This window comes from Eulemur rufifrons, chromosome 15 (assembly GCF_041146395.1).
Source record: "Eulemur rufifrons isolate Redbay chromosome 15, OSU_ERuf_1, whole genome shotgun sequence".
Classification (NCBI taxonomy): Eukaryota; Metazoa; Chordata; class Mammalia; order Primates; family Lemuridae; genus Eulemur; species Eulemur rufifrons.
Genome location: NC_090997.1, coordinates 98,800,022 through 98,812,937, shown reverse-complemented (window position 1 = coordinate 98,812,937; position 12,916 = coordinate 98,800,022). Strand labels below are relative to the sequence as shown.

At 40.9% G+C, this 12,916-nt stretch overlaps 1 protein-coding gene across 1 annotated transcript in view; it reads left to right on the top strand.

Annotated features, from left to right (window-relative positions):
- Window positions 1–12,916, top strand: part of NOX3 (NADPH oxidase 3) — a 52,999-nt gene that overhangs the window by 3,180 nt on the left and 36,903 nt on the right. Inside the window, exons 5-6 of the mRNA XM_069488627.1 lie at window positions 7,734–7,879; window positions 10,384–10,565. Of these exons, the coding sequence (XP_069344728.1) occupies window positions 7,734–7,879; window positions 10,384–10,565 (328 nt within the window). The remainder of the gene's footprint in view (window positions 1–7,733; window positions 7,880–10,383; window positions 10,566–12,916) is intronic.

The window sequence follows — 12,916 nt, the reverse complement described above, 5'->3', positions numbered from 1 at the left end:
CAAGTGCCAATTAACACAACTTGGGGTGTGCAGTGAGACACGAGGGGAAGATTCTCCCCATTGATTGTCTTCAACGCCAGATTAAACCAACCCCAGAAATGCTTTGCAAAAGGCCTTTGCGGTTTGTTAAGAAATAAGGGTAAAAAGACATCATGTCCTAGAGAAAACCAGCTAAAGGATGGAAGGCAAAGAACAAGCACACTTCATCTTTGTATTCCAGGGTCCACATAGTGCTGAGTATGCACAGGTGCCAATAACCTTTGATGAATGAGGGAATGCATGAAGAAATAAAGACTCAGGGAAGCAGATCTCAGCTCAGAAACAGAAATCTTTTCTGGACCTTGAAAGTTATCTTAAATAAGAATGAAGGTCCCCTAAAAGTACTGAGTTCCCCATCGTGTGCTGGTGTCCAAGTGGAAGCCAGATTGCTCCTTGGTAGGCTCATCAGAGAAGGAGTTCAAGGAATCTCTAGGATTCCTTTAAAATCTTAAGTATGCTTAATTCCTGAATAAAACAGTAAAATGGCAAGAAAATACTATCACCATATAATAGCTATAAGGCAGAATTGGACTCTATCAGAAAGTAATAAAGACATTATAGAGAAAGGGGGGAAACAGCATTAAAACACATCAAAAAAGGAAGCAAAGGATAAAGAAAAATCTATGTTATGAAATAGTTTTCTCCTTAAACCTTTGGGTATGTATAGTTCCTCATATGTAATCATAAGCATTAGTAATGTATATTGAATGTCTCCCATGTGCAAGACACCCTGAGAGCAGCTATAACTTTCTGAAACTAGCATGGTCAGTGCTGTTTTAGGAATGGAGTATAATTTAGCACGGGCAGCGGCTGGCTAAAAGCAGATGGCCGAGTTATTTTATACCCTGCTGCGGATTGGTTGTGTGATCTCAGATAAGTTCTCCATGCCCTTTCCTCTGTGGAATTCACAGAACAGTAATACCATCTATCCATCTCCACGAGATGTGCAGATTGCAGATTATCCTCAGGACTGGACCTAGTTGGAAATTTGCAGAATGCAAGGTCATTCACTTGCTGCTACTGCAAATAACATCAAATCCAAGCTCCTCAGAGTGGTCCCCGCTCCGCGCACATCTCATCTCCCACCACACCCCCCCTTGCTTTTTCCCCTTGGGCAGCATCAGCTCCTGGGAGTCCCTGCATGTTCTGTCCCTTTGCCTGGACTGCTCTCGCTCTCCTTCATCATCTTCACGAGGTGGGACATCACTGTATCCGGGTCTCATTGCCAGGTCCTCCCCTTCCCGACACAGCCACCTCCCTGACAGGTCTAAAGTCACACTTTCTACCACACAGGGAAATTCCTCAGACTCTGATCGCTTCCAGGACTGAGGCTACACCTTAGCTTTTTTAGTCCCTGACACAAGAGGTCCTCAACAAATGTGGTCAGACCTGAGGATGAATAGGAGTTGGCCGCAGTCAAGAGAGGGCAAAGGAATTCCTGGGAAAGGCACAGGACTCAAGGGCATGGCTGTTCAGGGAGCCATGAGCAGTCTCGGGTGGACAAAACAGAATGTGGGGAGTGAAGAGATTCAAATGATGCCAGTCATCCAAGATAATAAATTCACATTCAGCTGCAACAAGAGAAAACAGGGTGTTTTTTCTCCCTCTTTCCCTCACACGTCCCTGAAGGGAATCAAGTATTCTTTCTAGCCCCTTTCCTCCTGGAGCCCCGCTGCTTTGCCAGGCTCCCAGACATCTCCTGGGGCTCCCCAGGCAGGGTCAGAACTGCATCTGAGAGCAAAGCGCCCTCGTCCCGCACCTCCATGGCAACCAGCAGCGCTGCTGTTGTTTCCACTCCAGGCAAAGGCAGGAGAGTGGGAAGAAAGCTCTCTGCTTCTCCCAAACCCTGACAAAGCAATTACTACATTTCACATTACTAAAGAAATGTGGCTGGCAACTGCACTTTTAGGGAAACAAAAATGCTAAGCCCTGGTTTCATAGATACACCTTTACTTTTCCCATTTTGTCCTTCTGGTGTATTCACTTGGGAGCAGCTGAAAATGTCCCTGCACTTATTTTATTAGCATCGCCCATTATGCTGCATTTCAAATAGCCGACTGGCTTAATAGAGGTGTGTAACCTTGGAAGAAGCGCATCCACATCGAAGTTTGCGTGCCAGCCTCTAATTTCTCATCCGTTCCCCTATAAGTTGCATTGCAGGCTTTAATTGGTCAAATCATTAAAGGATGTAATTAGAGACGGGTGGAAGTGGGCTAGGGAGGAGGAGGGAAGAGACAAAACAATGGTATCTATAATCAAGGACATCATGGAAAACGCAGTGACGGGAACTCTTCTTTTGGCTTCCTGCCTTCTTGCTTGCTTGCCTATGACAAGAGCTGCCAGAACATTCTTCAACCACTAATAAATCATTTTCAGGGGCCTATAGCCCCCCCTGATATGAAAATCATAGTTTCACAGCCTCTCCATTCTTATAATCTGGATCTTTCTGGATCCTGGGTCTACAGTAGCCTTTGAAGACCCTTCCAATTGAAAAGTAGTACTTTAAGCCTGAGCTTCCATCAAAGGGTGCTGTAAATAGTGACCCAGGCAGCTCTCTCAGCAAATTCCGTGGCTTGCATCTGCCAGGTTCTAGGGGTGTAGAATTACGCCCACTGCAGCTCCTGGTGAGTTGCTAAAATTAGCTTACAAACATCGATAAACATAACACGTGGGGTGAGAGGAGAGAGCGCAGAATAAGGATACTGAGAAAATAAATATTTGGAGACCTCAGGGTTGAGGATAGCCCAAAGGCACAAATTCTGCAGGTCCCTAACCCTTAGGGATTTCTAGAGCCAGTTCCGCCTGAGGCACTGTGAGCTCCAGGGAGGCTCCACCCCCAGTCCTGCCTAAAAGGATTTAATGGGATTTACAAACGTGTGGCACACACAGGGTACCAGAGTCAACGAGTCTCCCTACAGAAATCAGACCACAAATTTGAAAGTTTGCGGCCAAATTCTGGCTGCAGAATCATGCCAGGATTTGTCCCTGGGTCCGTGTTTCTAAAGGCTGCTTAATTAGGAGGTGACTAACTCCAAAATGACTGTTATCACTTAGAGGCAGGCAGAAAGACACCAAGAACTGACCACACTTCCAAGATTCCCCTCAATTATGCTTCCTTTGATCTCCTGAAAAATAAAATGAAAGGAAGAAAGAAGGAGAAGGAAATTTCTCAGGGCAACTGGCTCTAATTGTAGCCTTTATAATTTTTTGTTCACTCTTCAATGAAATCTCCTTATTTGAACTCAGAAGTTCACACACCAATTAAATGTGCATGTGCAGTGTTTCCAAAATTGCTGCTCTCTTAAAAGTACTTTGAGGAGAACATCAAATTGTGGAAAGATCCAGTTATAGCACCTTTAGCCTGGCACAATTGGTTATAGAAACATGTATATTGGGCTCCTCCAAGGGCACAGCCGCGTGTACCATAGAAAGTCCACAGAGGTACCAGGAAGTACTCGCCAGCATAGCAGATGGCATTGGATTGACCCCAGGACTGAAAAGCCCCACTTAAGCCAATGTTGATTTGTTGATTTTGAAAGCATATTAGAATAAGTTTCATGTTTGCATTATTTCCATATTGATCTACAAATCCTTTTGATGATAAATGTTTCCAGTTAACTTTAGAGGAAGACACAAGAGCCACTCAGCTGGAAGGAATCTTAGACATCATGCAGTTTAATCCAATCTAGCCATTTCATAGATGAGAAAACAGAGACCAAAAGAAGTAACTGAAAGTATCCTGAAGAGGACATTCTTCAGGATACTTTCTATTCTTTCTGCTACATACTAACACTACATAATCTAGTAACAGGAATGACGTTGATGACTAAGAGAGAGAAAAATCAAACCGCATCACTATTTTGTCACATATCTGAAGTAACTGTCACTGTAACATAGACATCATGGCCACTCAAAAAAAAAAAAAAACTAAAATGTATAAAGAAAAAATATATAACATCTAAAAAAGAACAAAAACAGTATCTCCCCTGGATTCTATCAAGTCCCAAGAGTCCTAAATTTAGCAGCTGATATATCTTTAGTTGCCAGCCTAGATCACTGTAAAATTAGGACCAGATCTAAGAAGAAAATAAAATCTTCAGACAAACATAATGTGCCTAAGCAGTTTTCTCTCTGAGAATTCCTGAGATAAATAAAATATTCCACTTTTTATCTTCCACCTTGTGAAAAGAAAACAAAATAGAGGAAGCTGGAGCAAAGGAATATTAAAGACATGAACTTTCAAGCACATGAAAAATACCAGAGAGAATAGTTTTCAACACATCCCCTCCGGAGCTCTTCTTGAAAAGCATCTTGGGCTTTCTTATACTACTTCATTAGTTCCTTCAGCTCTGTTATGGGAGACCTGGCAATAAGAACAAATAAATAGTTCAATATCTTTGTTCACTCAATCAACGCACTTAAATTTAGTTTAACGGTGTCAAATTCTCATGTGGAAATCAATCTAATAGAAAACAGATTGTGATCAACAACTCATTACACAGAAGAAGAATGTTATAAAATATAGAATGCTATGAAAGAGAATTTATCCTGCATTCTCTACCACATATGGATTATGCAATGGCAAACAAGTCATTTCATTTGGTCAGAAGCTCAGTTTCTATTTCTGTAAATTGGGAACAGCTCCACTCCCTGCCTGGAGGGAAGATGAAGGAAAGCCGGAACAGGGGGTGAGGGTTCGGGGGTGCAGTGTCAAAGGAGTACGTATGCCAGCCTGCGACCAGGACCCCGATGTTGTATTCAGTCAAAGCCTTAGAAACAGCTGGACTCTAGATTAAAGACACCACATGAACCAAAGAGTTTTACCGAAGCCCATAGGAGAAATCAGTTTTGAGTAGTAAGGTGTAAGAATCATTGATGAGTAAGTAATACAGCTTAGAGCAAAAGATGGGGCATTGCAGTCACACAAGCAGGGTTTTATCCTCCCCTCCCCGCCCCCCCATTAATGGACTACCAATTCCTTAACTCTTTGAATACTGGTCTGGACAGTGGGAGTAAGACTAATACCTGAGGATGAAATCAGATGATACGCCTGCAGCATTTATAACAGTGTCTGGTGTTTAGTAAACATTCAATGTATGTTGGCTATGAGAAGTATTACCTGTTTTTTAAAGAATTTGAGATAATTATCAGAAAACAGCAATTAAGAGTACTGAACAGTGTTTGTGTTTAATTTAGCAAACAGTTCCCATTTTATGTAGAGCATCCTGGAAAAGAAGGCTGCTAGATAAGCCTTTCTAGCTTTCTGGATGCTGAGACTAAACAAGGCAGTCCTTTCACAGACATGGCTGCATATGTTGACTAAGTTCCTAGGGTGGAAATACACCACTACCTCTTGGGTGCTAACCTCACTGGACCCATAAAGAAGCAGTAAACACCACAGATGCAGAAACACCACCATGTGCTTTGCCTTCTTAGCCATGCCTCAACTAAAAATATATTTGACTTGATTTTCAACTTAAAGGCTGAAGAAAATTGTGTAAAAAATGTATATGTCAGCAGAGAAAACACCACTCCAACAAGTTTGCATCTATAGATTGATTTCCTGTCCCTTTGTTTACCCCTTCTGCCTTTCTGTAATCTCATTGTCACTTAAAAAATAATTATTAAATACTAACTAGTGCTAAACAATGTGCCAGGTGCAGAGGTTTCAAGATTATGAATAAAGTCCATCCTTGAGGAGTCAAAGTCCATTGGGGGGGCTTCAGGAATAAATAAATACCTATAGCAATAATAGAAAACAACTTTTGAATTGGGTCATAAAGCATGAATAGAACTTTGCACGTCAGAAAAGGGAACGATAGAAGGAACTCAGGCGATAGAGCAAAGAGGCTAAACAGAAGATGGCTTTGCTAAATAAATCTTCTACTAGGACCACAGGGACCAAAACGACACCAATATTCTTAGAAGTTTCTGCTGTTCCTTTTCCCCTTTACATCCTCCTTCATGCCTCAACCCACAATGTACAGCCAAGGGGGATCCCGTAACTTGCTCACAACTTGTATAAACTGAATGATGTAGTAGCCCCTGCTACTCCTGTGGGTGCAGGAAAAAAGGTTGTCAACTGGAAAATTATCTGTACCTTGGCAATGAATCCTCATTTTATACTTGAATCTGATCCCAATGGCAGGTATCAACTAGCCACCCAGCCAGGGGGTCCATTTGCAAGAAAAGCATCTGTAATGTCATTGTCTGGATGTTGTGCCTGCTGGTGTCCCAAGAGATTTCACAAGACAGGAAAGAGTAGCTACACACACAGACTCCTCAGGCCAGAAGATGCTATGCTCCTGACCTTGTTCTCTTCATTTAGAATTTAGACATCAGCAATTCCCAGAATTAAAAAGCTCTGTTTACTTCTTAAGAATATCCAGAAGGTATGTTTAATTCCATAAACACTGGCTTATTTCAATCTACCAGGAATGACACCTGCAAATATGTGTTTATGTGTGTGTGTGGGTATATGCACATATACAGTAGTCCTGTGGGGGATACTTCCCAAGACCTCCAGTGGAAGCCTGAACCTGTGGGTAGTACCGACCCGACTGCTGTCCATCAGAACAGAGTTCTATTCATGTCTTCCACCCACAGATTTAATGCCTTTTCCATAGTAACTAAGCACTGATTACACACTGTGGCTATAACTTCTGCAGTTTGAGGTGCAACAGCAAAACTACCACATATTTCTTTTTCCTTTTTCACAATTTCACAGATAGAAGATTCGTTCTTACTGTAGATCTTAGCAACCTCACCATAAGATTTTTTCTTTACTTACTGAGAACTTTCACCTTTTCACTTAAAGGAAGTATTTGATGGCTTTTCTTGGGGGCGGAGAATATCCAAATTGCCAGCATTGTTACTCTTGAGCTTTGTAGCCATTATTAAGTAAAATATGGGTTACTTGAACACAAACACTGGGATACCGTGACAGTTGATCTGATCACCGAAATGGCTACTACGTGACTCACGGGTGGGTGGCATAGACAGCTGGACAAAGGGATGAGTCACATCCCAGGTGGAACAGAGTGGGGCGCTGCAAGTGAATCACTGTGTGATTTCATCACACTATTCAGGACAGCATGTAATTTAAAACTCATGACTTGTTTATATCTGGAATTTTTCATTTAATATTTTCAGACTGCCGTTGACTGCCTGTAACTAAAACCACGAAAAGCAAAACCGTGGATGGGGGGACTACTGTATATTAAAATGCATTAAAAAAATACAACGTCTGAAAGAAAACAAAACCCCTATCTTCCCTGGTATTGATCATATATATCATATACATATATATCAGCATGTATGATGTAGAGTATTCTAGAATAATACTTTCTGACTTCTTATGAAGTTTTATATATATATAAAATTTCTTTAAGAATTATATCTTATATATAATTATGCTGTGATATCCTAACACAGCATTATTTTAGTTCCCTTAAATTATGATGAATTGGATTTACTTTATTTCTTAATATAATTAAAATGAATCTGGAGAATCATCAGTATCTTCAGAAATATTCAATCCACTCCATTCAAGATGCACAAATAAAATCACTTTTCCTTGGTGATTACAAAACCCAGGATAGAGAAACTTGAGCACAGAGACATTGTATTTTTTAGTAACTGCGAAGGAAGACATTCATATGGTGCGTGTCCCGTGTCATGTCCACTTCATCTAGCCATCCACATCGTGGCACATTTGTTCAACCTGGAGCGCTACCACTTGAGCCAGACAGAGGAAGCCGAGGGACTTCTCGCTGCACTTTCCAAACTTGGCAACAGCCCAAATGAGACCTACCTCAACCCCATCCGGGCCTTCCACACAGTGAGTTCTTGCATGCTAAGTAGTTTCTCATCTGAAAAGTCCCTCTTTTTATGAGGAACACTATATTTCAAAAACATTTAATAAAAGAGCTGGAGAGAAAAAGTTTCTGCCGAATGTTAACATCAATTTCACATTTAAAAAAAAAAAACATTATTTTTTTCTATCATTCATGTTGTTGAAAGGTTATGAGCAAGGAGAAAAAATATGTGCCACTTAATTTATAGCAAATATATATACACATATATATGAGAAATGCAGTAACCTGTTAAAACTCTAATATTTTAAAATTTTAAAAGCAGCTCTTGATTAGATATTTTTCCACTGATGTTAGGCTCATAAAGAATGTGAAGTGCCATTTAAATTCAGGAAATACAAATTGGATGTCTTCATTTTCAATTTGCAAATTGTTTTCTGGATCTCTTTTCCAATTTTTCATACTTTGGCACATGTGAGAATAGCTGATTTGCCAAATCAGATACTGGGCAAAGCAGCTAATTTCATAATGAGACTTTCATGGCCAGTGACATCATTAATGCTAATTACCTGTGTGCACAGAATGGCAGCAGCTGTGGAAAAGAAAACCAAAAAGGTAGCCACAGCAATCCACATTAAGAGATGAAGACATTCCTCTCCCTTCATCCAACCCTACGTCTGTCTTTGTGGTTGATCTCAACCCTTTTCCATGTACTAACACATCGGAATATGTGTCCAGCATGTTGACCAGGTTAAAAAAAACCTGTATTGTCTAAGAAAAGCCTTAAGGCAATGCACTCCAGCCATGGAAATCTCTCCATCCTTATTTGGCCCAGCTCGTAAGTGACCATTTTGCCCATGCAGCCTTATTTGAAGAACAAAAAATCAAAGTCTTTTTTTGGGGAAATTCTTCCATGTCATGTCCCCTAATTATCCTAGGATGATTTTCAATATGAGGCCATTGCTCAAGTACAGCCACCCTTCCTTAGCTGACAGCAATTAGAAGCACAAATTTCACAGTTATAAATCAAAACTACAGCTGCCCTCAGCATGTGGGAATGCCTTTGGTGTCACTCAGTTGAGTCACAGCATTTATCTATGCACCTACTGGGGTTAACACTTTCCCCCAGTAAGGCTCTGGAATATTCATTGCTATGCACACGCAAGAATAAATCTCAACATTTTGAATATCTAATAAATAGTATTTACTATAAATAGTTTTAAAGCAATTGAACAAGATAATTAAGCTACTCCCAATATAGTAATTTCAAAATTTTAGAAGCAATATACTATATACGTACTAATTAAGCTCAGGAAACCCTCTAATTTGGGGTATTTAGAGAGAGATGAGTATCAATAACACAAAATGTACATTACAGAGCATTTCTAGGATGCAGTGGGATTGCATCAGAGGATACATCACAACTGAAACCAGTCTATAAATGTGTTTTAAGAACAGAGACATGGGGATTTGCTTTAATAAGCAAAGAAGAATGATTTGAAATTAGCACACCACATGATGTAAATGGATTCTTAAAATGCCTGAGTGTACTTGCAAAAAAAAAAAAAAAAACCCACCTTTTTTTAAATGTTTGAGACATACCCCTTTCAATTTTATTTCCACTCTTTGCTCTATAAAGAAAAAACAAACAATGAGGAAGTCCCTATCCAAATTACCTCCAGATCTCAAAGCAGCCAAAATTAATGAGGTTTCACTGACAAAAGATACAGTGTGAGTTTACTGAGCTCATGGCTGTCTCAAGGATAGTAACACAATGTATAAATATTAATGACTTGGCAAGAATATGGGAAACTCAAGATAAAAAAATGCTTTCTGATACATATGCTAAAAGGCTGTTTTACTGTCCCTTGCACTCACGGGTCAGAATTCTGGCCTTTTAGCAGTGTCCACCAGATAAGAATAGCTGTACCTTTACTGATAACCTAGGCTTTACCAAGCCTTATTCCAAGCCCCCAGATATGGCGTAAAAGAAATGCAAGTCATGGTCCTTCCAATTAAAAAGCAAGAGCAAGGAATAACTACCAGGGGGACAGAGTGTGCAGCTGCTTTATTAGGCATGCCCCAAAAGGCCTTCTCAAAAACCGTGTTTATTAATGTTAATATGCAATTAAGAGTGGTGATCCACATATTTATTTTAAAAATTAAAAGCTTAAAACTCAGATTTATTTTGCAGTATTTTATTTTAAAATGCTCTTTTCATATATTGTCCTAATTTCAGCTCAACATAATAACTTGGATGTGAAAACTGACTTACACAAATGAAAAAAGTATAATTACTAAAATGTTATTTTATGAAATTTGGGCAAAGCAAATCTACTGTAAGATGGTGGGAGAGGAAGAAGAAGGAAGCTCTTACTTCTCAAGTCGTACCTGGACCCTTGTTGAGGCTAATATGCTTCTGAGTAAAACATTTTGAATGACTGCCTGCTTGGACTCTCAAGTATTGATCCTAAAAATGGAAAAATGTACTAAGATATTAATGTCATAGCATTAATTTTTTTTTTCTTAGAACACAATCACTGAATTGCTGAAGACAATAGCAGGCATTACTGGCCTGGTGATTTCTCTGGCTTTAATCTTGATCATGACTTCTTCAACTGAGTTCATCAGACAGGTCTCCTATGAGCTGTTCTGGTACACACACCATGTTTTTATCATCTTCTTCATCAGTCTGGCTATCCATGGAGCAGGGTAAGTCCATACTATGCCAACTGTGTGATACTTTTATCTCTGTAAATCCCAAATAATCTTAGAAATTCCTTTTGATGAAGGAACACGACATGCAGTGATTAAAGGACACATATAATACGTAAAAAATACATTCACTGTGGAAAACTGAAAATAACGCTGAAAATAAGCTACATAGGTGGTGAAATATTATATTTATTTTTCCTGGCGGACTCTGATCGTGAGTCATGACATGTTTACAAGATTCAGGAATTCTAACGAATGCTGGATGACAGTAGATGTATGTTTCATTCAGTACCTGTTTCTGCAATCCAGTTTATGTGGGATTAGTCAGAATATATATTCTTGACACCCAAATTTCACTTCCGCTTAACCAAAACCATCAGCTGGGAAACCCGTGTGTGGGACAGGACAGAGTGTGAGATGAGTAGTCTCACCTGGCTCTAGATTCAGCTCTGCCACGAGTTATCAGAGTGACCGTGAGAGAGCCCTGTAGGTCCTCCGGGACTCAGTTTCCCCATCTGACCTCTAAGATTCCTTTTTGCTCAGACATCCCGTAACATGCTATTCTGGCATTCAACACCTGCGTGGAACTGTTAATCCCTTCATCAGGAAGCTAGAGTAGCACCTGAAGTATTTGAGCATGCACAATGTGTTCACCTTCAAATATAATGTTTTCAGTTCCTTAAATATTAATAAATGGCCTTAGACTAATTAATCAATTTCTATCTATGAACTAGCTTGTTCCTTTTAATTATTTCAGAAATAGATGGCTTTTTCCATTTTAGAATTTTCAAAGCACATTCAATATGCATGATCGACCCAAACAACATTCCTGTCAAACAGAGAAGGTGCTGTTGTCCCCGTTTCATAAAGGGGAAAACAGACGTTCAGAGGGTTAAGTGAGGCACTCAAGGTCCCATGATGAATAAATGGCAGAATCAGACCTAGGATGCCAGAGTTTATACGATCCAACCTTTACTCTTAACAAGAGTGAAGTGAAGAACACGCCTTCACCTTGATGAAACCCTTCCTCCTCAATACCTGCAAGAATGTGGCCGGTGACGTTGCAAACGCCCTGCTTGGCTCACCAGCAGCTCTTCCTCTGCTTCCTACACCAGCAGAACCCCCTCCTCTGCTCCTCGTTCTCCCACCACTGTGGCCGCTTAGTGCCGGGTCCGGTCCGAACCCCAGAGGAGGCCTCTGTTTCCGCACAACCCGGAAGAGCAAGCGCACAGCCCGGAAGAGCATGCGCATAGCGGCAGAGCAACCTGGCCGAGGGAGTCACTCAGCCTCGGTGACTCTGGGTCCCACGTGGGGCCCGGGGCAGCTCCACGGAATTTGCCCTTCCGCAATTCGACTGCCCCCTGCGACCTCCCTCCTCATCCTAGATGCTCCTTCCTTCTCAGTCCCCACTTCTAGGAGCCGGACACGCTGCCACTGCCGCTGCCGCTGCCACTGCCTGGGCCTGATTAAGAGCTCTCTCACCATCCATCAGCTGGTCTGACAAAGACACCTTGTCCAAGGAAGAAATGCCCCTGAGGCATGTTTTATCCTAAAAGACTGCCCATCCTCCGTTAATCCTTAGTTACCTACTCAGCCAACTATGCGGCCACCTGACTAGGGGCTTTCTCTTCTCTTTCAGCTGGAAGGCTCTTCTGAAGGTGGGAATCTCGCCGTTCCGTTGTGTGTTTGGTGGGGCGTGGGGGATGGTGCTTCACTGCCCGTGCACCAAGGAGAACCCCTCAGAGACTGTCTTCCTTTCTAGCACTGATTCTGCGCCCGATGCCAGGGTTGTTAACCCCTGTGCACATTCATGAGGCTCTTCATAGCCCATGCATGTCTAAAAGTCCACTTCACAGAAATTATCCCCCTGAATGTACATCCCCTGCATGCATACCCTGGTGCAATCTAGAAGCACAAGAGGATTTCAATGGGCAGTGTTTCATTGGAGATATTTTTAATATCCAAATAACATTTCATAAGAAGAAATTTTTTAGTCATTTTAACTTAGTTGAAAGGCTTATTTTGGGATAAGGGCCTCATTTAATCTTCTCAGCTTGAAGTATTCTACAGCTACTGTTTACAGCAAAAGTAATTTGCAAATTCTATACAAAATGTCAAGTAAAAGTAGGATTATTGGAATGTGTTAAGGCCCACTAATCTTCCTATTATGGGATGGAATAGATGAAGACATTAAAAAAGTTTTAAAAATTTAAAAAGATACAGCATTTGTAGAATGATCTGAGGCTTCTTTTGGATAATATAGGGAATGTTGCCTGAAGCCTGAGAATGAAGGTGTTAAAGTATGTGGAGTCTTTCCTCTGGATCCCATTTGTTACTCACCCTGCCCA